Source organism: Neodiprion pinetum, chromosome 4 (assembly GCF_021155775.2).
Source record: "Neodiprion pinetum isolate iyNeoPine1 chromosome 4, iyNeoPine1.2, whole genome shotgun sequence".
Classification (NCBI taxonomy): Eukaryota; Metazoa; Arthropoda; class Insecta; order Hymenoptera; family Diprionidae; genus Neodiprion; species Neodiprion pinetum.
Window position 1 is genome coordinate 39,960,447 of NC_060235.2, and position 25,874 is coordinate 39,986,320.

A 25,874-nucleotide genomic window follows, 5' to 3' on the forward strand; every position below is an offset into this window, starting at 1 on the left:
TACATACCTACAGAAATCAATATCATATATGCAGATCGCATGGTATACGCAAGTAGGTAATTTTTCTTACATAGAAAATTCTATAAATTTTCTTATTTATCATCAAAAAGCATATGTGTACGTTAGAACAATATAACGACGTAGATATGATGAAGTGATTATACACTGTTATCAAAGTCCGGGGACGAGTTAAATTGAATAATGTTTTTATTTATTTTTTGTACAAATTACACTCACACATTCTCACAGGCATACACAGGATCTATACGACACGCAATTGATATTTGCGCGATTACTACACACGAAGTATGGTGATGGAAGAACAAAAATAAATTAAATGCATTGCGTTTCAACAACTGGTATGAAAAATTTACCAATGAATATGTTATAACGATCCTACCTTGATATTCTGTTATAATCGAGCATGACAGGCAACTATAAACAATTGCGATGCTATGTATCACGTATGCAGCTTGTCACTATACGGAATATCAAGTCTCACATTTTCTCCGTCGACCTAGATTGCTAATAATAATCCAGCTACACATCTTTTGCGAATAAAAAATGAACAAATCAAAGGGCAAAAAAAAACAAAGTTCAAATTAAATCCTACTGCAAAATTTTTGACTCTTTTGCATGTAAAAATTGTAACGTTATGTTATTTATTTGAAGCTGCTATACATTGTATAGCTTACTTCGAAGATTTGAAAGTCTTTCCTTTTAATATCTTAAAGCTAAGAAATTTCTTTACAGTTCGTCGTGCTCTTCGTCCTCCTTTTCTTCATCAGCGTCAAGTTCTGACGCCTTTTCAGTCTCAAAAGTGGAATCCTCCTCACCATCTTCTTCTTCTTCCGCTGTCTCGGACAGTGGAATTCCCAGAGTCTTTCTCATTAGCTGTTCAACACTCAACGCGAAGTCCGAAGTCTCCTTTAACATGTAGCCGGATCGCAAAGTCGCAGTTCTGAACATCATAACAGCAATATCCTTTGCCGCTGGATCACTTGGATCTTCCTCAACTCTGCGTAACAGCTCGCGGATCAGTGGATGTCTTGGATTTATTTCCAAAGTTTTCTTCTGATTCAAGTAGTACGATTTTTGTGGGTCGTCCGCCTTCTGATGAGCATTTGATATCGCTAATCTCTCCATGTTTCCGGTCCATCCAAACATGCTCGCTACCAACGCACAGGGCGAGTCTGTCAGACGTTCGGAAACCTGTGCCTTGCTGATCTGATCCTTGAGTGCCTCGTCGTTCAGCCATTTGGTGAGGGGTTCAAAGGTGGTTTTGTACTCCTCAAGGCGCTCCTTGGCCTTGTTTCCTTCGTCAAGGGTGAATCCCTCCTTGGCAACGTTCTGGAACTTCTTACCGTCGAACTCTGGAAGTGAGGAAATGGCGTACTCGTCAACGGCTTCAGTTAGGTACAAAACCTCGTAGCCCTTCTTTAGAAGTCGCTCAACAAACGGAGACTTCTCTACTTCGCCACGCGATGATCCAGCAATGTAGTATATGTGCTGTTGCTGCTCCTTCATTCGGGATACATAATCTCCTAGAGACGTCGTTCCTTTTTGGTTGGAGGACTGGAAGTGGAGGAGTTTGGATAGTCTGGCACGATTGCTGGCATCTTCGATGACCCCCAGTTTCATGTTTGTACTGTATTCTTTCCAGAACTTGTCGTAGTCTTCCTTGGGGATCTTCTTTATCATATCCAATACTTTCCTGATCAGTTTCTTCTTTATAACTTTGATCAATTTGTGCTGCTGCAGGGTCTCACGCGAGACGTTAAGTGGCAGATCATCGCTGTCTACAATACCTCGAATGAATGATAAATAATTTGGCATCATGTCATTAAATTCGTCCGTAATAAACACACGCCTGACAAACAGTTTAATATTATCTCCCTTGGTGCCATACTTATTAAAGCTATCGCCAGGCTGTACCTTAGGAATGAACAACAGAGATTTAAACGTAACTTCACCCTCAGCAACAAAGTGGGTTTTGGCCAAAGGATTGCTGGTATCTTTTGTAAGTGCCTTGTAAAATTCGTTGTATTCGTTGTCCTCAACCTCGTTTGGTTTTCGTGTCCAGATAGGTTTGGAATCGTTCAGGATTTCCCAGTCCCAGATAGTTTTTTCAACAGTTTTAGTTTTTGGCTTATCATCCTCGGATGCTTCCTCGACCTTAGCATCATCCTCCTCAGATTCGGTCTTATCATCTTTTTCAGTCTCCTCGTCTTTCGTAATTTCATCCTCATCAAGGGGTTCTTCAACCTTCATAGTCTTACTGGCCCACAGGTAGATAGGGAAGTTAATGAATTGAGAGTATTTTTTCACTAAGTTCTTCAGTGTATCAGGTTCCAAAAAGTCTGCAGCTTCGTCCTTCAAGTGCAGGCTGTAATTGAAAAGATAGTAGTATTAGAAAAAATTGTCATTGAAAACTAGAAATTATAGAAATTAGGGTTGTCCAAGCTATAGTATTTGAAACATTAAAAAATAAAGTAAAGTTAGAGAAATAGGTAATACGCAGAAAAAACAAATTTTGTTAATAACCAGTGATTTTAACTGTTTGCATTGCAATTTATAATGAAAATGCTTACCTAATTGTCGATCCTCGCTTGAGGGTATCACCTCGTGGATCTTCACCAATGCTATAGCTGGTGCTGTCAGATTCCCAGATCCATTGCTTATCGTCGTTGTGTTTAGATGTAACTACGACTCTGTCAGCTACTAAAAATGAGGAGTAAAATCCAACTCCAAATTGGCCGATCATATCGTTCATGTCTTGTGCGTTAGCAGTGTCCTGTAGTTTTCCCAAAAACTCTGCAGTCCCGGACTTAGCGATAGTTCCAAGATTGTTGATCAGGTCGCTCTTGGTCATACCGATGCCCGTGTCTGTGATGCTAAGTATCTTATTCTCTTTGTCAGCCTTGATCCTTATGGTCAATTCATTGTTAGTTTCTAATACATTCTTGTCTGTCAATGAGAGCAATCTTATTTTGTCCAAAGCATCAGATGCATTGGATATCAATTCTCTAAGGAAGATTTCTTTGTTGCGGTAAAGGGAATTGATGATCAGTTTCATCATACGATTTACTTCAGTTTGGAATGTAAACTTCTCCGCTTTGTCTCGAAGCTCCTTAAGTTGTGCAACATTCAACGTATCAAGTTTAATCGCTTCCTCTTCTCTTTGCACAACTTCATCATCTGGTAAAAAAACAACAATACTTTGTTAGACATGGAAGATAATGTAAGAATTGGAAAAATATTTTCTTCTCACAACAGTGCCATCAATGTGTTTAGTTCATTATAAATTTTGCATATATGTTCATTGACTCGAGGAGTTTCATTATTTTTCTTATAATCGTCACCTTATTTTGATGTTTTTCACATAGACTTTACACAAAAAATAAATGAAATACTGCATTACATCGTTAAACAGAATGTTGGTTACTTTTCACAATGAGAAGAGACTGATAAGTGCTGTGACAAAATATGGTTTAACATGCCACCATCTGTCGCAACATAACAAGATATGCCGTACAGAAACTGCGTATACAAATAATATAAGAGATCGGAATACAAGTAAGAAAATTGAAGTAAAAACATCAGGTAACATGAGAGTAATACAATGAAATAAGGCATTACCTGTTCTCGATCCCTCCCGACTTGATCCGAGGTCATTTTCGACGGTTCCAACATCATCAGCGGGATCCTCGGCCCGGGCGAAGCCTGAAAAGCAATATATATAATCGTTAATATTTGGTTGAACGTAGGAAGAGAATTATGATGGATGCTTTTCGAGATTATCAGAGTAGAAATGAGCCACGAATAGTTCACGATTGATTTAATTAATGCGAGTCAGAAAAACGAGGAAATAATTTACCGGCGACCAAAAGAAGCCCGACAACGCAGAGGAAAAACTTTTTCATCGCTCCCTCCTAAGCAGCAGAACAAACCGGTGAAAAAACACACAAAATACAAAACGCCTCGTTGGCACGCTGTGTTCTCTTTAATTGCTTCTCGCCGACTGTCACAGACTCAGAGTTGAAATGGAATTTAGCAAGATGCGAGTTTCGGGTTCGGCCAATGGCGTTCGACCACGCAGTCAACGTGGACCAATCAAAGATCAACCGGTGTTAGCGACTCCATATGTCTCGTTTTCATTGGTTGATCATCCCTGACTACACTTCTACTTTGCTTCTAGAAAATTCAAGATCAACGGACCGGATTTTCTTATCAACAGAGTCTTCTGGTTACGTTACGATAAACTTTTTACCAGGTATAATATGGAAATCATCATCTGTCGATAACTGCACGATCTGGTACCAGACTTCGGTAAGTCGGTAGTAAAGGATCCTTTTCAACCTAGGATTGATTGACCGAGTAGTATTATATGACCGCAGACATTACCGACCGGAAGGTCCTTGGCGTCGAGGGACGAGTGAAGAGAGATTCTCACGGGACTTGAACTTGTGGGAAAAAGATGATCTAGCGAATCACGTTTTATAATTGTTTCTACATTTTTGTATTAAAAAAAAAAATTTAATCGGTCTTTGCTACAGTACAATAGGGAAATGAATAAAACACTCGAACGTCTATGTAACAAAGGAATCCGATTGGAAACTCGAGTTTTTGAGTTACAGCTGGTGAAAAATTGCAGTCACGAGAATCTCACTGCAAGAATAGACTGTTTACAGATTCTAATGAGTTAGTTATAACAAAATAAAAGTGAATAAAAAATTATCGCAACTGTTGTACGACATTACCTTTGATATATTAATATCGCGTGGGGTCAAAGTTCATAAACTGAAGCGACCTGACGCGGCCGCTGCTCTTATCACCAAAATACCCTGGTAATCAGGCGGCGAATGTTTTCGTGTATCGCGAAACTCGACCGTATGTAATTCAATTTTTTAATTTTTTTAACCTGGTACTGCCATATGCGATAAGGTTCTCTGCAGTCCCTCTGGCACTGAAACGATATGCAGAATCGGGTCAACAAAACAGAATAATCAAAGATTGGGAAATCGGAATCACTGAAACTTCCAACATAATTGGATCTAGTGAAGAATATTTTGATGCATTTATTAACTACGTAAAGTCATACTTATAGGTATGTAATCCGGGCGTTGAAGAAATACGATATTTCCGAACGACAATGGCAGTATGCTCACGTTGTGTAATAAACAGATTAAGTATCTTCATGCTCTATTTGCTGTACCAACATCTCGATCTGACAATGGGCCGGCGGATATAATATACAACGTATAAGTCTCATATAACAATAGAATGAAGTTCCTGCACGCAGTTGAATCTTTAATTAGCTCTCTATACATACAACATATTAGGTTTATATTCAAATGAAAAATAAAACGTTTCCGTATACATTACCGGTACCAATACAATTAACAATCATGTCGTGTGTTCGAGTTTCAAAAATGCGAACTGTACGTGTTTTGTGCTTGAGAACCATGCAGACATCAAGATAGTCTATGTCGAAGAGTGTACCCGCAGATTCTCGGATAATCAGCCTTGCTCGAAGTGTTTTGACAAACGGTTGTCATGGACGTGCATACGCAACGGATAACGCAGAACGGCCGCACATGTGCTTCACACTTCGCAAAGTCTATCCGATTGTGTATCGTGCATGTATCGTACGGAACAGACACACCTTTGCAAGCCACAAACGTTTCTATGAGTGGTAAACCGATGCCCAAATACATGTAAAAATGAAACTTGCGTACGAGCGAAGCCGAAGTAGCGTAGCCAGCCATAATATTATCACCGAATGCTCTGCTTCTAAAAGCTGGTATTGTAGTTCAGTAGGAAATGACGCATCGAAATTGAAACGAAATCGGTTAGCTCGAAATAAAATCGACGGAATGCCGACGTCAGTATATACGGATCACTCCATAATGCACGTACAAAGACAACGAAGGGGGGTAAACGGTTCGAAATCGACCACATCAGCTGATACATATTATGGTATCCAACCCTGGCCGCAAACCGTATGAATAAAAAAGGAGTGAGGGATATTTTACAGTTATCAGCTACGGCACTGCGCGTGTCATGCATGTAGGAGCATGTCGTATAGGGGTGTGTATACATACGTATGCCTCCATGCAATATGTACAATCGCATGTGTATAATACCACCTATGACCGGGAGCCCTCAGACGCTGTCACTTGCCTTCCGGTCTTCTTCAACTTCATTTCGAATCGTTCCACTTTGTTCTCAAACGCCGGATAGACAAGCCTCTGAATTTTTTGTCGTCGATGCGGTAATATCGCATTTGGTCATTAGTCAGTCGTTCTGTCGCCAATAGACGCGGGATCAGCTGCCGCAGTTCCGAGGGCTGAAAAGTTTCCCACGATTTTCGTCATTTCCAAAGAATTATTCCAACGGTGAGTAATATTGCATCTATGTTATACAGCTACAATACCGCGTACCGGCCAAATGTCTTATTTCATCGTTTCAACATTGTAAAATCTACGCTGTTACAGCGGTGGTAATAAATTTATATACTCGCATGGAGTGAAATAAACATTTAAGTGCAAAGTTCAATGTCGATCGTTAGCATTTTTCGTAAACCGCTGCATAGTATAACATACAATGTATGTAGGTTCATACATATTCAAGTTTTTTATTCAATCAACAATCTATTATATGATAATCGTTTTTTTATTTCGTTTGTTTAATGTTTCGCTTATTCTCTGCAGCGAGCTGACGTGGATTATATCACTTGTGTAGTTACAGCAGTGTTGTCATAGGATGTTAATTCCATTCTTTCTAACATGTATGTAGTAATAAATAATTTAGTACGTATGACTCTTTATGTGGCCGTACACTTGGGATCGAAGTCAGCAACGAACCGATAATTGGTGAAATCGTTTGGTAGTTACATATCGACAAATCGACGTGATCATACTTTCAAGGAATAAGTTTTTATTGATAAAGTATTGGAAATCGACTGCTAATTCTTCGCGTAGGTCAGCATTCACACGCTGCAGGTAGTTCGATTCTGTTATACGCACATTAATCTGGAGCATTTCACACGATTGTGTTTCAACTGATTGGAACTAGAGTAAATAATCTAATCATCATAAACCGTTCTAGTACACATGGTGATGTTGCCATAGTCCCCTGAGGCAGGGTGTGTGTGTACATTTGAAAGTCGAGAAAGATTGTGAACCGTTGGATTGTCAATACATAATTCATAAACACCACTAATTATCTAACACAAATAATATGTTCAGTGCCAACGTGTGCTTTTCCAAAGACGGCGATTATACACGTGACATAATTAATTGTCAAATTCACTAATATTCGCGGATATATTTGGTCATCCACACGTCACGACCGCAGGTCGAACACAACGATCGTTATTTTCTAGGAGCAGTCATAACACTTTACATGGAGGAGTGCCGCCCCAAATTGTCACTATAATACGGCGAAAATAGTCGTCGACACACGTGAAATCGATAGACAAAAAAATTTGTAATTACACGACCACAGTTTTCTTCGAATACGACTTATTTTATATATGTTAGAGTTGGAAACGTCGGATTATATTCAAACGCACGAGTTCAAATACAGGTAAAACAGAAAACAAAATTGGCTTTGATATTCAGTTTGACGTTGCCTCAAATATGTTATGTACGCTATATTTATACTAAGGTTAAAATGTAAACGGTTTATAACAGGAAAGAGTTATCGTAGAGACAGATTTATCGGAAGAAACGAAACCGCGAAAGTGTTTCGATATCAAGCCCACGTGCGGTATATCTACAGTACAAGGCTCGTATTTGAATACTTTATAGATAAGATAGCGACGATCATGAGGGTCTATATATCGGAGGGGAGCTTGAACGAAGTTCATTGCCTGACCATAGGATATACGAATTGGGTATAACGGCCCTGATCATAGGATTGCAACACAAATTGCCGTCTGCTGATGAAATTTTCATAAATCCCAATTGAAAGTTCATCCAACCGCATGCATGCGCGATTGAAAATCAGAAAAATTATCGCAACTACGAAGGCAATGAGGCATAAAAATTTCATTAATTACTTATCCATTGATTTTCTCGGTCATGTCGAGTCGTCTGTTGGAAACGGGTCGCTGACCCGAACTTACAGACGCTCGTTCAACTTTCGTGCAATTTTAAAAATGTATAGAATTTGATCGATTGCCCCCCGAGAACCCCACCGCTTCACTCCTTCAGGGCCAAGTCCGAAAGCAACGAAATCGTAAAGTTGGAAGTTGAATTTATTACACCAAGAAGACGCCGGTAGCCTTGCCCGCATTCACGTGCCGTGACCCGCATACAATGGTGCGGTATAATTGGCCGATTATTAATTCGGCTGGTTACATAACGTGGGTTATACATAATATAACGTAACATAACATAGAACAGGAAACCGGTGTCTCGAAATTAAGAATGCGCGCCTGTGTTTTGAATAAATCATCCTCATTGACTTCCGCGCGATTCGTCAGATGACTCGTGTAAGAATCGTCAATTTGTTTTTTTCTTGTTTTCTGTCAAAGAGGATATAAAAGTTTTCGAATAAATGAGCAAAAACCACACTTGTACAAATTATGTTATAATATTATCGAGTTATCAAGGCCTCAGCCACGCTTAACGAGAGGAACCTTACAGACATTATTAATCCGCCAGTTATAGAATATCCGACGATAAGCGTATTATATCAGATATATATCGTCGTTCAAAGTGCAAACTTCGAATACGTTTTGGTTGATCGATTTCCCGTATACGTTTAATTAAACGTTGCGTGTATTTCAATCGATTCGCTCTTTTACAATATCCAAGTTTCCTTCTCAAAATATGTTTCGAGAACGATGTAAGGAAAAAATGTCTCCAATATTTGGAACTTGACCGTTCCAAACTACGATGTCTTTTTTTTTCTTACAAATTTCTCTTCTCCCTGAACCTGAATACCTGGAGGGGTTACGCCACTGGAATTTTCCCCCCGATACTTCCGCCGTTGTTTCGGCGTATATAACACATGGATCAGGGGTAGTAGCAACGCGGTGTCAGACACGTTCAGGACTACGGACACAGGGGGTATGAACTACTGACCGGCCAGTAGTGACTGTGTCGGCATGATCAGGCGAGGTTGAAAACTTTCACGGGGAGTTTTAGTACAGGGAGGAAAGGAATAATTTTTAAGCGATTTTGAGGGTGTTAAGCTCGGCTGAACTCGGGGATAAAAACAAATTAACTTTAAACTTGGAATTATGTTTAATTGGAGGGTTAAACATAAAAATACGTCGCTGAGTGAGTTCGCATCCGTGGATGCAGTGTAAATGTGTAATAATATAATTGATGTCGTAATGATACAGTGTCGACCATTTTTATCAAAATTTCTTTATTTCACTAATACAATTTTCTTCATTTTTACGGTAGCTCCGGATACTTATACTTTCTGCAATGCTTTAAAGACTCGAAAGATTATATTGTTAAGTTTTTCACGACCAGAATCGTGCAGTATTTTGCCCAGTTGTATAAATAACGCGTCACGTGGTTCAAAAATATATAGACACTGGTACCAATTCGGATTCTCTTGATCTTCCTTAAGCTTGTACTTTCAAAGGAAGATCACACACAGGCACGCACACTCGACTCATTGATTGAGTGTTTTATTTTAGTAGGTTGAATAATCTGCTATCACCCTGAAGCCAATGCTAATCTGATATGGATGTGACCCTGCGCTATAAAATAAATATTGCCTGTTCAGAATGTCGTATTTCATTTTATTCCGTATTTTTTATATCTTACCCGTGATGTTGGAGAATAAATACCCACGCGCATAAGCCCACGTGTATAGAGTATAATGTCAGCGAGTGCATGGTCAATATTCATGTATAAACTCTTGAAAATTTGGGAAACGATCATATAGTTGAAATTTTCCAGTAGTACTACATATAAAAAACTTCACCGCAGTGAAACCATACCTACATACGTATAGATATGAGATGTGCAAGCCATGCCTGCGACATCTTTGACCTGGACTGTTTGCAGATGGTGATCATATAAGTACCATGAAACACGTCCGGCTGCTATCATTCCTCCAGACTGTATATAAAAAAGGATTCGTTGAATAATTTATCTGACGGCATTTACCGATATATGCAATAAACTGTCGGGAATCAAGCCAGAGCGCAGGTCACGATCTTGGACCTTACACCGTATCCGTGGCCATTATTTATGACTCAAAACGTGACTTGGTTATGTCCTAATTACTAGCTGTACAATACTGGCGCTAACGATGAGACAAAATAACGAATTTGCCATGGGAAAGGGAAGAAAGTATTCCTCTGATATATGTTTTTTTTTTTTTTTTTTACTTGTCAACACTACACCAAATTGTAAAATCAAAAAATACCGAATCAGTAAACACCTAAATTCATGGACACATTGGTCTAGGTTTTCGAATCGCGGAATTAGACTTTACGCTTTGTGTGTTTATCGTTTTTCTTTCCGAGCAAGTCAATATTTTCGTCGATGTAAGGATATAACGCAGTTAAGCCGAAAACTTTCCAGCCGTAAAAAAAAATTTCTAACGACAATCCAACACTATTTGAATTCTATTATACACCTATAAAATAGAGGTAAGGTCCTCGTTAGTGATAAATTCTGGCCAGGGTAGAATAACATCTGTACTGATTTTACTTTCTTACCATTCGGATCAACACTGAATAATATTGAATATAATTCAACCTAATAAGCTCTGTTGGATCAAATACCAAATATTTCAAGGTTTAGTCATTATTTACTGTGTCACAGAATATGATCAGAGCATGAAATTGTGACAAGAATCTCTTTTCTATCACTTCTGGAGCGATTTCATGATATCTCCGTGAGATAATTTTCTGCTGCACATTCTGATCTCCGATCAAAGCTGAATTTGCACGTCTGTTAAGGCGGCATTTAAGGCTAAAAATAGATTTTCGGTTTTTCACATTTTTATATATTTTCACCCCTCCTCTGAATGGATCCCCGTATCGATTTTTGCCCTAAAAAAATGTTTGGGGTGAAAACCTTTGGTTCTCATGAGTCTGCATACTGCAACTCTTTGAGAATTTAAACTTTAAATACATTTTCATTCACTTTTTATTTTTCAAACTTACGCGTAAGGTTTTTCCTACACTTTCTGATCGATTCACGTAAAATTTTTACACGTTGTTTTTTTTAAGTATTCTTCACACATTATCATAGGATTTGGCTTAAATTCTTTCGTGGGAGTAAGATATCCTGAATATTATGTTGAAAAACGGGTAATTTTTTGTCACGATTCTCAAAAATGATACATTTGCTTTGAAAATGAAGCGATTGAAAAAATCCTACAACAACTTATGGGCAATTGCAAGTGGATTGTGCCAGAAGAATCCGTATGTTAAGCTACGAATATTAAGTGAAAAACTTTGCGAGCAATGAATTTTCGTCTTTTTAGACTCTATTAAGCTTGCACTCGGTGCATCACCCTAGTACATTTAAATGAGAATCTAATGAAAAAATTTACTCTAAAAGATGTAAGAAATGCATACCTAAAACCACTGAAATTTAAAAAAATTTTCCTACATGAGAAAAAAATTAACTAAAATACTCAGGAATTTTCTGAAATTCCTGTAAATGCTCCCTTAAGAGGATGTCCTTACCGAACACGTTAAATATCACTTATTTTGCTTATCATCGATGTGAAAATATCGCAGTCAGCGCAATTCTACATGCTAAGTGGAATACAATGAAAAAAAAAATTTGTTTTACCCAACAATAATGCCTGAAGAACTGTATTCCTACAATTTAATTACCTTGAGTTATTTTGACACGACGGTAAAAAAATCTTTCATAGTTTTATTCGGTATTGCATGTGAAATTGCGCTGACAGCGGTATTTTCGTATCAGTGCTGCGTAGGTTTCGATAATAGTAAAAATAAGTGACATTTTACTCGGTCGGTATAGAGAGACTACATCATTTTCTTAAGCCATAGAATTTTCACATCACAAGCGAGTTACCAGGCAATTGGTACACGCGCGAAGCGGCTCTTGTCGACGCCCAAATAATACAGCCCTACTTGGTTGATCTTCAAATTATTACTCACTGTATTACGTAATTCGTAAACGCCGTTCGCCGTCTCTCTCTGCAGACAACCGGGAATGTAGTTGTTATCTAGTTAGTTCACCGAAGTCAGCTGCGTCACAGTTGAACACGCTTGTCGCACGCACGGCAAATTCTCATTCCCTCTTTATCAGCGCGATGAGAGGCGACCGCTTCGCATTTTAAATGCCGTGCGGTTGCCAGAGAGAAACGGAAAATGGAGGAGTTCGGAGGGGGGGAGGAATTCGTGTGAGTCATCAGACTCAGGTTCGCATGACGTTTCCAGGGATGTTCAACAGACCGCAGAGTGCGGCTACCAGACAGGAGGCTGAGATGATGAACAAGGCCCAACGGGCCATACACGGAACCACGGACATCTTGGAGAAGCTGCGTCTGCTCTGCCTGGCCAGGGGTGCCAACGGCATCCTTGGTTTGGGTAGGTGAGTTCGATTTCCGATCTACTCACCCTGCACCACTGATATTGTATATTTAATGTCAGAGCCCTGCACTAACTGCTGCACTAACCGCAAATCCAGTAGATAAGGTTTACTCTGACGCCATCTTGAATCGCGCTCTTGACGAAAGCGAAAAACTCGTTCACATCACGCGGTTACTTATACACAATTGGGTTCAATATATATCAATTGCACTGGTAATGCATTTACGATCAGCTTATGAATGTCCATTTTAGTAGCCATTTCAAATACAACTCGTCAAGCGTGGAATTGACGATCGTTGTTGGACGGTTGATTTACTGAACACTTATAATTAGACGTAATAATGACCATACATGGGTATTATTAACTGCTGTAATATTAACTTTAATGACTCGTTCGTTGTGCCGGTGAAAAAATATTATTGAGAAATTTCAGTACACACTGTTATTACGACATTGAGGATGTAATGATTTGAAAATATTTTATACAAACTAATATTTTATAAATGGTGCACTCGTTATAGCAATCGCTTCGGGTCAATTGAGATGCTCAGCGTCCTATCTAAAAAATTTCCATGTCCCAGCTGCCTTGTCACAATTTACTTACAACTTCGTACGACTACTAGAATATGGAAAAATCTAATTTTCGCCCAGAATCGTTGAATTTTGATAGTTTATTCGATTTTTCATCCGTCATATTGGATCCGCCATCTTGGATTTAGAAATTATCAAATTCTGACTTGAGATTCGTGACCGGTGACCCTAAAAAACCTACGAGCAAGAATATTCAGGCCAAAGTATTGATAATCTGCGTATTTGAACGGGTCCTTGTCGCTATTCTGAAGTTTTATTATATCTGAATCGGGTGGAAGAAAACTTTCCCAATAATGGCCAGAATACTGTATTTATACTCTTTAGGTAATAATTGTTTTTCCATTGCGATTAAGCGATTTGCAATTGGTGACGAGGCTGCAGCAGCGGCAGGCCATTGTGTCCGTATTTAACTTGCCCTCGTAGTTATGACGACATCGCTGCACCATTGATTGCATGACGCCCGATGACGAATCAGTTTCGTGCGGTCTGATTTCATTCCAAACAAATCACATATAACTATTTCGGCACCTTCCAGATGCTTTCGACGAATGGACGACGACGGAAACAAACAACTGAGCCTGGAGGAACTCAGCAATGGAATTCGCGAAACTGGGCTTGATTTATCGGACGCAGAAATAGCGGAGATGTTCAAGGCTCTCGATACCGATGGAAGCGGCGGGGTCAACGTTACGGAATTTCTTGTGGCAGTCAGGGTGAGAAATTGATACATCCGTTTCGCTGTCTAAGTCGTTAATTAAACCTACGATTTATGGGATTATTTTACGGGGCTGTAATTCGAAAAGTTCACAAGCTTTTTGAATTTTTTCAGCCGCACATGAACGACTCGCGCAAGAAGGTTGTCGAGCAGGCATTCAAGAAGTTGGACAAAACCGGAGATGGAAAGATAACGGTGGAGGACTTGAAGGGTGTTTACAACGTGAAATCTCATCCACGTTACATGAGCGGCGAGGAGTCCGAGGAAAGCATTCTCAACAAGTTTCTCGAGAACTTTGAACAAGACGCGACTAAGAATGGAGTCGTGAGTCATTTTTTTTTTTTCAACTCAATTCTTTCCTTATTAGAAATCGCGGAAGTCCTTGTATATCGTACACTTCCTTCTATTAATTCTGATACTTCCATGATGCCTCTTTGATCTTTGATATTTTTATGATATTTCCTTGTTCCTTACGCTTTGCCAAACTGTGTCGATGGCAAGGAAGTTACGCCGCAACGAAGATTAAACCTTGATCACATTAGCATGTAAATGTATCCACTTCTCGATTAAGATCGGCGCGATTTGGGACCTTTCTCTGCATAGATAAACGAATGATCACGAGTTTATAGATTCTGAATTTTCAGGTTACCGAAGAGGAGTTTATGAATTACTACAGCGCGATCAGCGCCAGTATCGACCACGATGCATACTTCGATCTGATGATGCGTCAAGCCTACAAATTATAGATCCTATATACCTATATATCTGCAAAAGACACAATCATTTTATACACGCACTTGTGAGTTGCTGTATCAAATGTTCTGTTCGTAAATTATTATAATATGTCAAAAGAAAAAGACACTTTTTCATATAATAATACCCCGGAGCTAGGTTGTGTTATTATTAATTACCTCCAAAAGTCTAGACTAACCTGTGATTACATATTTACCGGCATGTTATTATTTTTATTATTATACTTGTTTACTACGTATAAAGTGGAATAAAATATGTATTCATAATTTATACTTTTCGTTTTACTCATTAGTACTATTTACTTAAATGATGTTTATGTAGTTTCAACTACATAATATCAAACATCCAATCGCGGTGAATCGAACAATAATTTTCATTTTTCACTTGGCGTATAATGTTGCGCTTCGAGTTAAAAAATTCTGTCGACGTCGAGGCGCTGCAATCAAGGCTACATATACAAATTACATACTGTATCCCCTTTGACGCCGTCTAAGTATGAGTAACTAAGTTAGGTACGTGTATCACGCATCCCAGCACTCGCTTTATCGCTCATCTATGATGAAGTTATCTTTTGTGTGTCAACACCTCTACGTATTACAAATGCATACAATAACATAAAATACAGCAAGTCCTTTGTTTGACGCTGCGTTAGAATTTAACGGAAAACGGTTAAATGAATCAAGAAAAACGGAAGAAAAAGAAAAACACAGGTAAATTTATAAGAACAGATGACGAGTGAACAGAAACAAAACGTTTCTTGCCTTGTTGATACTTGATCTTATAATGCGGATTGCAGATTCGAGGACTTTACGATACAGAATCAAGGCAATATTGCAGTAATTAAACAATTTACTATTGCATATATATATACTTCGGGAGAGAAACAGAATTTCGTAACTCACTTCTAATTTCAATAGCTTTAGAAATCGTGGCTTTCGTTATAATTGCAACAGTCCAAATGCAGGTCATCAAGAGCAATTTAGATTAGTCAATTACGAGACTGAATTTCGGTCAATGGCGAGTAACTTAAATGTTTCGATTCCCGTTCTCCCGTCGCTGTTTCTTGATCATCATTTTTTAATCCACAATTTTATTCTCCCTGCTCATCGACGATAACGAATTCAAAAAAAAAAAACAAATAATAATTAACCTTTGCTTCGCCGTCTGCCGCAGTTGCAGCAGGTCGTTTTGTATTGATAGAACGTACTGCATAATCACGGTTCTCTTGCGTCATTCGCGTCGCGTGCAGTAATTATTGCATACCGATATACTTAGCTGGAGGTAATCTGTACATGATAATGGTCGAAAAAGATTGTCAAATGATGTATGCCTTGGATAATAAATTTTAGCCGTGATTACTGCGTGATAAATCCAAACTGCAGGTTGGTTTATTCCGTTCGTGCATTTCCTTGAACGCACTTTTAGAAATGCGATGTTACATGTAACACCAAAATTATTCTATAAAAGTCCTCACTATTTTGGTGTTGATTTTAAGACCACTTGGTGTTAAGAATCGAACGATTTACTACGATGATGTTTAATTTGACATTAATCGGTGTGGACTTTTGTCAATACTATGAATTTTTCGACAGTGCTTGGTTTTATACACGTCTACATTACAGGAATCGAATTTCTTCTGTATGATTATGGATCAGACCGAGAAGAAAGATGAAAAAAAACTTGCATCGGCCGGGAATCGAACCCGGGCCGCCCGCGTGGCAGGCGAGCATTCTACCACTGAACCACCGATGCTGTACATGTGCATAGTATGTATTTTATATAATAATGAACATAATCTATCGCATTTAACCAGATTTAGGCACACACACACAAACACATTATATACCTATATAAATATATTGCAAAATTTGCAAACGAAAAATTTTACGTTGATATCGATGAGAATTGGAATGGTTTGCGAATATCTCGAAGAAGTGGAAAAAAAATTATTCTCCCCGGCGGGGAATCGAACCCCGGTCTCCCGCGTGACAGGCGGGGATACTTACCACTATACTACCGAGGACTTGAGGTTCGTAAATTTTGATTGGTCATGAAAGGAAAGCGTAGTGCGATAGGTACGACAAATATGACCGTTGGTTCAGCGTAGCGACGAATATTTTTGTCACATAAAAGGCTGAGAGCATTTGACTTGAATTGATACTTGAAATGATGTTGGTTAAAGTAAATTATAGTCGAGAATAACCGGTTCAACATCAAACGTGACAGATTTGGAAGTTTTTCAACCTCGTATTGAGTAAACAAATCGAAATGTCGATTTTATTTTTCGAGAATGATAGAATATGTGTTGAATATCGTTAAACAGTGAGCGTAGTGTCGAAACTTAACGATTAATATACCCGATTTTAGTCATCATTTGGCGCGATGAACGAATGCACATTTTGCAGCGGTGAGAAGAGACAGAATTTCGTATAAATTAATGAATTTACTGAAAAAGGAAGATATTCGAATTGTTACAAGTATTTAGAATGTCTAAATAATTTTTATCACCAAATTTGGCACTTTTCATAGTAGCGGAAGAAATTATATATTAGCGGATTATTCACATATTTATTCAAGTATTGTTCAATGTTTAAAATGACCTAATTCCGAGTAAAAAATATTTCAATAGCTTTTGTCGACTCAAATTCCTTACATTTTGAGCCACTCGAGTTTTTTTAAAAACGTCTCTTCCCACCGCTTCGAAAAATTCGCGTTTGTTCATCGCTATTTAAAACGAATGAAACCGTACATATACAAATACATTAAATATTAATGTTGATTAGCTCAAATGCTTGGTTAAACGTCGCGGTCACTTGTAAACTTCATGAAATTATTTGCAATCTTTGAAAAAAAAAAAAAAACATCATTTCGGACGATTAATTTTGTACGTATTCTCTCTTTTTTCTTTACGTATAACCAACGTAAAAAAAGTTTTCGATCGATTATAAAAAATATTCGGTCAATTATCTTACGATTAGACGTGGAATTGCCGGAAAAAAATCCTCTTCGTTGCATTAGGAAAAGCGGAGGTCAGGAAATACCAACATTTTGTATCAGAGGCCCTTGGCTCTGACTGGATTCCACCGATGGTTAAAGGTTCGTGAATAACAATAATAACAAAAAAAAAACGAATCAAAACCAAACAATCGTACTTGAAAGGCTCAAGAAAAAAACATTGAAAATGAGAGAGCGATTGATCAAGCGGAGAGAAGAGCGATCGCGTTTCGTTCATCACAGGAGAGGGGGAGTGCAGTCATTTACTGCAATGGCTCCTGGGTAGGAGAGATTGCGAAGTTATAAGAGCGAGACGCACGCGCTGAGTCAGGCAGTCGGTGATTGGCGATAGAACGTTTTGAGTGTGGGTGTCGAAGCTGCTGACCGTGGTATAATACACAAGTGTGCAAACGGATATTCGTAATATAACGAGACAGGGAAAAATCGTGGAGGATTTGTGTTTCTAATTTTCGACGCAAAGATGCAGTGATAGCTTTGAAGTTAATCTCTCTAGTGGTTCTTCGCGTTGTAATTCGCGCGTGAAAATCTGACTCCCGTAAGGTCGCTGGCACGAATATTCGAGTTACTTGTGATAACGTTGCAAGAGTAAATTGATCAACTGCCAAAAATGAGGAACTTTACTACTTTAATATGCGTTCTGGTCGCAGGTAATTTATACGTCACGGAAGTTATAATACATGGTCACGGCGAGTTGCTTTTGTTACGCTCATGCGCGAGGGTTCATCTGTTTACTCCTATACATTACGCCCATTACTATCGAAACAATTGAGCGGGGTTAGCGAGGTCGGAGTCGACGATAATAAACGACACGCAGGAACGAGAAATCAACATACGAGCGATTATCGCTGTCCTGTTACGAGGTTATGTCCACAACAGGTTCGAGCATTGGCTACGCAAGTTCCACACCTGTGCGCGCGGTGTAATCGGTGTAACACACTCGTCAAGCGTGGCGCGTTGCTCTTTCGCATCAAGAGCATTGACTGAAGATATAGGGTGTGTTTTATTTGCCTCCTTTCGACTACGAAAGAACAGTGAAACACGCCTATGATTGGTCGATATCCAAAAATCAGCTAATCGGCAGCTTCGTACAGGAAACATCTTGTTTCCCTAAAGTGGCAAATAAAACTTACAGGCACAGTAAGGACCGCCTAGCCGTGGGTTATTATTAGTGGTAACTACTATCCTGCACTTACCGACACGTCTTATCTGATCCCAATGTAAAATCGAGTCGGCATAGTAGAATCTGCATTTTTTTCTAACGCCCTCTAGCAATCCTTACCCGCACGTGAAAGTCCACGAGGCTGGCTAGCAGTTTGTTACAACTGTCAAGAGTCAAATTTAAATTAATCAGTACAATCCGCGATTTGTCTGCAAGTTGGAATTCGAGAATTAATATTCAGAATTCTGTCGGTCTTACCGGCCGGGACTTTCGGCAATTTCCGATAACCGACTTTTGTACTTTACGCGAATAAATCAGGGGTCCTGTCAACGTTGTCGAAACTATGAAAAATCGAAAACTTTGATTTCCAATTTCACTGTTATTAAATTATTCGTCAATTTCTTGGAACAAAAAACCTGAACCCCCTTTTAGAATTCAATGACTTCGGATATGCATTCTGCTCGATGAGGCACAACCGAACTAATCGCAAAATCACGGTTTCGAAGTTAACCTGATCGATAGTGTTGCGCCCAAAAGATCGGTAGACATCTATTTATCAACTATGTCTAAAATTTTTTTCTTGCTTGTAGAAAAGGAGAAAGCGCGTGACAGAAAATTTTCACGGAATGTCATTGCCGCTGATCACTTAGTACATACATGATACGTTGTACTGCAAATCAAGAGTTTGCGACGCATGAAGTTCCATCGAACAACCGATATCAACCGGAAAATTGAACCGCGTAATGCATACATTCCTCCGTTGAGTATTCCTTTGTTTTTCTGTCCTGCGTTATGGGCACGGTCTTTATAAACATGTGTAGTTGATACTGCCTTACCATCGCACTGTAAAAACATCACGTGACTCTGGTAATCTAGAATGTGTACAACGCATTACAAAGCTCGTCACAACGCTCAGTGACTAACAAATTCTCTTTCATATCTCGATATGATCAAGTTTCAAACGCGTGTCAGATGCAGGCAATTTATTGTCAGAGTTCAAAGTCTGGGGCACGCGTACTTGGAACTCGATGTTCGATAAGAATGTCGTCATTTGGAATACCGAATAGATAGTGACCCGGATGAAATGAAGTAACCCGTATCTTTCGGGCAACGAGGGCTGATTTTATTGTTTGAATTCGACTAATTGCTTCCCGTTCACGTGCGATAATTATCGCAGTCTCTGGATGTATGTTTTAAACAATTTTTGTGCACAATTATATTCGAGTTTCCATAATTTGTCGTAATACGCTTCCGTAAAGCCGCATAATTTTTTACTGACGATTATCGACTGTCGGAAGCATGACTTCGAGGTCGGAAATCAAGCTTTAAATAATAATTAGCATGGCTTCAAACCGGATTTAAATAAATAACAGTACCCTATGAAGTTGTTCATTTTCAAAATACTCATATTTCTCGTTTATCTCGAAGTAATTCCGTTTATGTTTTAGGAAGGTAGGTTGTAGTTATTATTGTAGATATTGCGTCATGGAATTTTTGATGAAAAACAGCGATAATTAATCGTCTTTTTTTCTTACACGGACACGCGAATAAATTTATTCTTCACTTTAAATATGTCCTGTACGTTGTTACGCCGTGCTTATGGAAATTGAAATTAACATTAGTATGAAGTTAGTAACGTTACTGTAACGATACTGTATGTTTAGGAAAAATCGTTACTTCACACCGTAAGCAATGTCTGTTTGGTAAACTATGACAATGAAAATATATTCATATTTTGTAAAACCAACTCGTTGAATGTCATTATAAAACAGCGTAATAATGATTTTTCCACAGTTTCCCTCCTGATGTTTCGTTACGTTAATGTTATTAACTTTATCCTCATAAATCAACAAACTCATGATTTCATTTCCGATGAATGAATCAGTCAAAGATACTTTATCATTGGCAAGAAAATATTTATGCGTATGTTTATAGAAATTAATTATCAAGAAATAATTGACGAACAAAAATTTTCGCGTGCACACGAATCGTTATTTCATTTATATATTAAAATTCCATTGATTTTCCTTTAAATATATATATCGCATTTTACGTAACCGCATAATTTTGGAATCGCTATATTATAGACGGAGTGAAATTTAATCAGTTGACGTGCGCGTTGTTTTCGGGTATAACACGTAGGCATATTCAATTAAATTGTCTTTGTACCTCCAAAACCAGTTTTATCGAACGTACAAGAAATTTAAACGCGTCCGTTTTTTCAAGGTGATTCGGTTATGGCAAGTTGTTTTTTTCCCCGATCTTGGTCGTTTTTTCGCGGCCAGTCAGTATTTCAAACGGGATAAAAATACAACCAGATTCTATTGAAGAATTTAACTGGAATTGCTCATGCTAATGTGACGCATTACATATCAGTTTGATTTGAAATCTTTATAACTATTTCTTGAATCTTCAATTTCTTAACAATATATGTATAACTCGCATTTACAATAGGTATTTAATTTTTAAATGAAAATCGAATGACAAAGCAAAGGATAGTTTTCAATTTTTGCTTATTAAGTAAATGCTGGTACAGTTTTCAAAATTAATATGATATACATCTGCGGTCAAATATCGAAAACGATAAGCAGATTTGTCCGTCTGAATTCGTTTTTTTTTCTAATGGGTCAATCATATTCATTGTTAATATCGACGTATCGTAAAAACTGAAAAGAAAATCAACTTGATGTAATGACAAAGAGCTCGTTTGATTACACCAAAATCGATTTAAGTAAAATTTACGAGTGTACTTTATTTTTGCAGACAAATATAAGACAGGCTTTCTTTCCTGCGCTCTAAAATTTTACATTGTTTTATGAAATTGAGCAAGACAACGACGCGTTCTCTTTTATAGTTTTTGCAATGATTCGATGAAAAACTTGTCTCGTTTTTTCAGCGCCGTTTTTTTATAACGCATAACGATTTTAAGGAGTTGGTTTTATCTTTTTGCAGGTCTCTTGAGCTTCAGCATTGCTCAGGAACAAACAATTCCGAGCAAAGAGGAGATCATGAAAAAAGTACCGGTGCTGAATAGTATTCAAGGGTTGGCAAATTTCAACGCCTCTGATGTAAACACTGAGAAAGCGGAGGAGCTGATAAAAAATAAGTGCAATAAAAATGGAGGCCCCGAAGCATACGATACTGCCAAAGGGGCAACGCAGAATCTAATGGAGTGCGTTACACCTCTGATAAACTTTACCCAGCTGGAAGCTGAGATGGCCGAAGCAACCCCAAAAGGGGATCTCGATGTAGTGTTCAAGAAGTATTGCGGAAAGATTCCAGACTTGAAAGCATGCGTTACTCAGGCGTCAAACCTGACGAAGCCTTGCCTAGAAGCAGAGGAACGTCAGAGTATCAACATGTTTCACAATGTGACGGACGCGCTGCTGGGATTCATTTGCGATAATGAGGGCGACCGCATTGCCAGTCAGTATATATATGATATCATCTGATTAGGAGTTACAATTAAATTGTCCATATCGTTGACTTTTTTTTATGTGGGGAATGAAACGAACTTATTCAAACCATTGTTTGATCCTGAGTTTGAAAACGAAATTCATATTATCGAGTCGAATGGAATTCTAAAAGAGTCTTACTTCCTTCGTACATATTCAGATTTCATTTGGCAGTTTCAGAAATTTTCTAATATTTAGCTTTTCTTTCATTTCAGTGTTTTTAGCTGCTGGCGGCAGAGAATGTTTCAACAACTCGCGACAGGCTATTGAAAAGTGTGCAAATGATACCCTCAAGACCCATTTGTCTATAGCCAACCTTAATCAAACAGGGCTTTCTCCTCTAGATAGTATTCCTTTGCTAATCCTCGATGCTGACAAATGCAGGTAAGTAAATTTTATTCAAACAATGTGATAAAGCCTGCTGAGAAGATCTCTCTTAGTTTGGGCAAGTTACAGCGCTACTCGAAGCAATTGACTCTGCAAATTGCCCAATTCGAGAGATGTTTGTGGTTTTGCACTGATAAAGTATGCGAGATAGATTGTTTTAAGATTATTTTTTACTCCATAGGGACATAGAAAAGTTTCAAAACTGCACCGTGAGAGTGTTGGAGGAGTGCAAAGACCCAACCCCGGCAAATGTGTTTGATTCACTGGTGAATTTTGCCATGAGAAGTACACCGTGCAATCCTGCACCAGTATCAAACAGTCTAAATGGTGCATCCAGCAGCTTGGTCAACGTTTTATCACTGACTCTCGCGATGGCAATGTTTTCGAAATACGTCTAAGAAAAGGTCTAGGAAGAAGATGAAGATAAAAATTATTTATTTTCCGTAATAAGAAACAAAGTTTCTGGACTATGTAACGTGTGACCAGCCACTGGAATCAATGAATTCTGAGTGATTAAGTGGAAATATGTGCATCAGTACACGTAGACCGAGAGCACGATGGATTATAAAAATCTTCACCGTTATGGAGCGGTGCTCTCAAGTTGTCGTTCAGATATTTTTTTTTGTTCAATGAATCGAATTCGTTTGAAAACCTTGATGCTAGCCGCTTCTGAATAGGGTGTGACGAAAAGGTAACGAAGAGAAAACATTTATCGATTCAGATTCGTGTATTATTTACCAATAAACACAGTGGAGAGAAATTACAAAATTACATCGCTATTTGCATTGGTATGAGTTTTTCCTTCGCAGATGATAGAAGCAGTAAAAATGTTGTGTTTCCATTGGACGTTTCAATTGTGCCTTTTTCAGAAAGTGACTACAGTAAACCGATATTCTTATGTCAGGAGTTATTCCGCGATTATACAATGATAAACTAACAAATTTTTAGAATTATATTGTATCTGTAAAATAGATGATAAGGTTTAAATGTCATTACCATTTTAACTGATTATGAAATGAAAATCAGCGTCGGACTTGAAGGTTTGTACATAGTTACATCATTGTAATTTTTTTTTACTGATTTAATTATACTACTACACGGCACATTACATTTTTCATAAGGTGGTTTGCGTTCCTTAGATACTTTTATCATTTCACTTTTGATTTTGAACGATAAATCAAGTATGATATGCGATCCTATATTATCAATTGATGAAATTTTAAGAAATACACTTATAATAAGCCAAAACAATTGTTTTCAGTTACTTTCTAATCCCCTCCTCACTTGTGTTCTTTTCTAAATGCAAATGTGGCTGTACTCGTAAGCCGAATACCAAAGTCTCTTTATATCATGCAAGTGAATTCAAGATTTGTACAAAAGCAAGAGCCATATTTCACAGTGTTGTAAAGTGTAAAACGCTTGTGAAGCAAGCAGTGATTGAAAATGCTGAAAATTTCACGTATGTTGTACATTTGTATGGATTGGAGATACTCTGAAACGTAAACATGTTGTTACAGTTGTTTGCTGTATACAACATTTTAATCAACAAAGATCTAACGGTTAAAAATACTGTAAATTTGCAATTGTTACTTACACCATTTCGAAATACCACATGAACTGAAAAAGAGGGGACAGAATGTCTTGATCTCTAGAATGATTGTTGTTTTGCGCGTGAATATAAAGTTTTGTAAATTTTTATCCATGAAAATCTGTATAGAATTAAGGAAATAAAACTTCTGTAATTCGTTATTCCTCTGACTGTTTTCAATCATTTAAGAACTAGAATCTGTTACCACATTGAAGTTATAAATAACATTATCGTAACGGTTCATGCTTAGGAAAAAAGATTATTTCGCGATTTTGAAATTGATGAAAATTCAGTAAGCTTCGTTATTCGCCTCCATAGCTATCAAATATCACATGCAGCGCGCGTGTGGGAAAAAGTATGATGTCGAAATAGCAGGCAATACACGCTATGTTATTTGATACGTTCATGTTTATTATACATGAGAATTATAACAAAATTCTTTCTAATTATTATTTTTTTTCTTTCATTTTTCTCGTATGTCCCGATCTGACTTATGGCAAGTCAGTGCATCAATCAGGTTGTATTTAAGTAAAGAAGACTTTTTTAGAATATTTGCATTTTTCGTCAATCACCGACTTTTCTCCGGATTATAAACGTCATAAATTGCTTGTCCAAATTAGTGTCGCGAAGACGATAATCATCATGGCTTTGCGACGTGAACATTGATGGTACGAAGCCAGCGGTTCGTCATGGTTCATGCGCTGATAAGAACTTAAATGTTGTTATTAATATTGTAACATTGGATTGCGAGACAATAAATGGCTTCTCTGATAATGCTTTTATCTTGAAGGGTTTAAATATACCGCAGGGTGAAAAGGTACCTTCGTTACAAAATGTGCGTATGACTGCTCGCATCAATGTGGAAGAAATGAATTTTATAAGAGGATTGAATAAAAATCCATTCATTCAAAATTAATTGTAAAATTAAGATATCTATTGGCATATCGGCTTGTGGACAAGGAAATTCGTATTTTTAAAATTATTTTTTTCATGATTCCAGTCGAACAAACTGTCGAAACGGAATTCGAAACTGTTGGAAAAGAGCATCTGAAAAAAAAGAAACCTAGAACAAAAAAGAAAATACGAGAAGGAAAGAGAAGAGAGAAAAATAAAAATACACATACAACTCGAATAGGTTACTCGACCTTCCAGATCTCACTAACATATTCTTAATCTAAATCCATCAAGAATTAAACACACAAAAAACGCATCTTCGTCCCAGCTGACACTTCGATGTTTGTCTCGAACCGTGAAGCTAGAGTACAGGAGTCCAATCTCTAAGGCGGAGAGAAACTCCGAGATTTAATAGTGCACGGTTTTATCACCAGCGTCGCTCCGGACGTTCTGATCCTCTAAATATTGTTACGTTCCGAGAGGAACGTTTCGAGTCGATTCTGATTCGCTGCGTGGTTGAAATTGTTCTCCTGACTTACGTAGTTGTTATATGTAAATCTCGGGAATCCGCTGATCAGTTCCTCAGATCTTCTCGTTCAACTCGCCTACAATTCTGAGAGTTTGTTAGGTAAGGCTCGTGCCAACCATCACTATGCGTGATTGAAATAATTATTTATGACAACACTTGGGTTAATTACACATTTATTAACAATCTCCTTCTAGTTCTCAATGGTAGGTTCACAATTGTGGTAAAGATTGGTGTT

At 38.0% G+C, this 25,874-nt stretch overlaps 3 protein-coding genes, 1 long non-coding RNA gene and 2 other non-coding genes across 8 annotated transcripts; 2 read left to right on the forward strand and 4 right to left on the reverse strand.

The window, feature by feature from the left end:
* Positions 1–189: 189 nt before the first annotated feature.
* Gp93 (heat shock protein 90 Gp93) lies at positions 190–4,037 on the reverse strand. Its single transcript, XM_046623557.1, has 4 exons — positions 3,878–4,037; positions 3,640–3,723; positions 2,592–3,198; positions 190–2,386 (listed from the first exon to the last, which is right to left on the reverse strand). Exons 1-4 carry the CDS (start codon positions 3,921–3,923, stop codon positions 748–750), a joined length of 2,376 nt encoding a protein of 791 aa, XP_046479513.1. The 5' UTR covers positions 3,924–4,037; the 3' UTR covers positions 190–747.
* A 2,219-nt stretch (positions 4,038–6,256) lies between these two features.
* On the forward strand, positions 6,257–14,882 carry LOC124217686 (calcyphosin-like protein). Of its 2 annotated transcripts, none has more exons than XM_046623627.2 (5): positions 6,257–6,398; positions 12,401–12,554; positions 13,680–13,857; positions 13,974–14,183; positions 14,504–14,882. In XM_046623627.2, exons 2-5 carry the CDS (start codon positions 12,403–12,405, stop codon positions 14,603–14,605), a joined length of 642 nt encoding a protein of 213 aa, XP_046479583.1. In that variant the 5' UTR covers positions 6,257–6,398; positions 12,401–12,402; the 3' UTR covers positions 14,606–14,882. The 2 variants fall into 2 exon arrangements, with proteins under 2 accessions (XP_046479583.1, XP_046479581.1); XM_046623625.1 differs by lacking the exon at positions 6,257–6,398 and adding an exon at positions 9,239–9,293.
* Positions 14,883–16,293: 1,411 nt separating this feature from the next.
* TRNAG-GCC (transfer RNA glycine (anticodon GCC)) lies at positions 16,294–16,364 on the reverse strand. The gene has a single exon. It is a non-coding gene; the product is annotated as a tRNA-Gly (tRNA).
* A 199-nt stretch (positions 16,365–16,563) lies between these two features.
* Positions 16,564–16,635, reverse strand: TRNAD-GUC (transfer RNA aspartic acid (anticodon GUC)). The gene has a single exon. It is a non-coding gene; the product is annotated as a tRNA-Asp (tRNA).
* A 1,294-nt stretch (positions 16,636–17,929) lies between these two features.
* On the forward strand, positions 17,930–24,377 carry LOC124217685 (27 kDa hemolymph protein-like). 2 transcript variants are annotated; one of them, XM_046623624.2, is made up of 4 exons: positions 17,930–17,995; positions 21,739–22,212; positions 22,457–22,625; positions 22,810–24,377. In XM_046623624.2, exons 2-4 carry the CDS (start codon positions 21,795–21,797, stop codon positions 23,024–23,026), a joined length of 804 nt encoding a protein of 267 aa, XP_046479580.1. In that variant the 5' UTR covers positions 17,930–17,995; positions 21,739–21,794; the 3' UTR covers positions 23,027–24,377. The 2 variants fall into 2 exon arrangements, with proteins under 2 accessions (XP_046479580.1, XP_046479579.1); XM_046623623.2 differs by having other exon boundaries at positions 17,932–18,274.
* On the reverse strand, positions 23,754–25,520 carry LOC138190781 (uncharacterized). Its single transcript, XR_011176855.1, has 2 exons — positions 25,341–25,520; positions 23,754–25,263 (listed from the first exon to the last, which is right to left on the reverse strand). It is a non-coding gene; the product is annotated as an uncharacterized lncRNA (long non-coding RNA).
* Between the last annotated feature and the right edge of the window lie 354 nt (positions 25,521–25,874).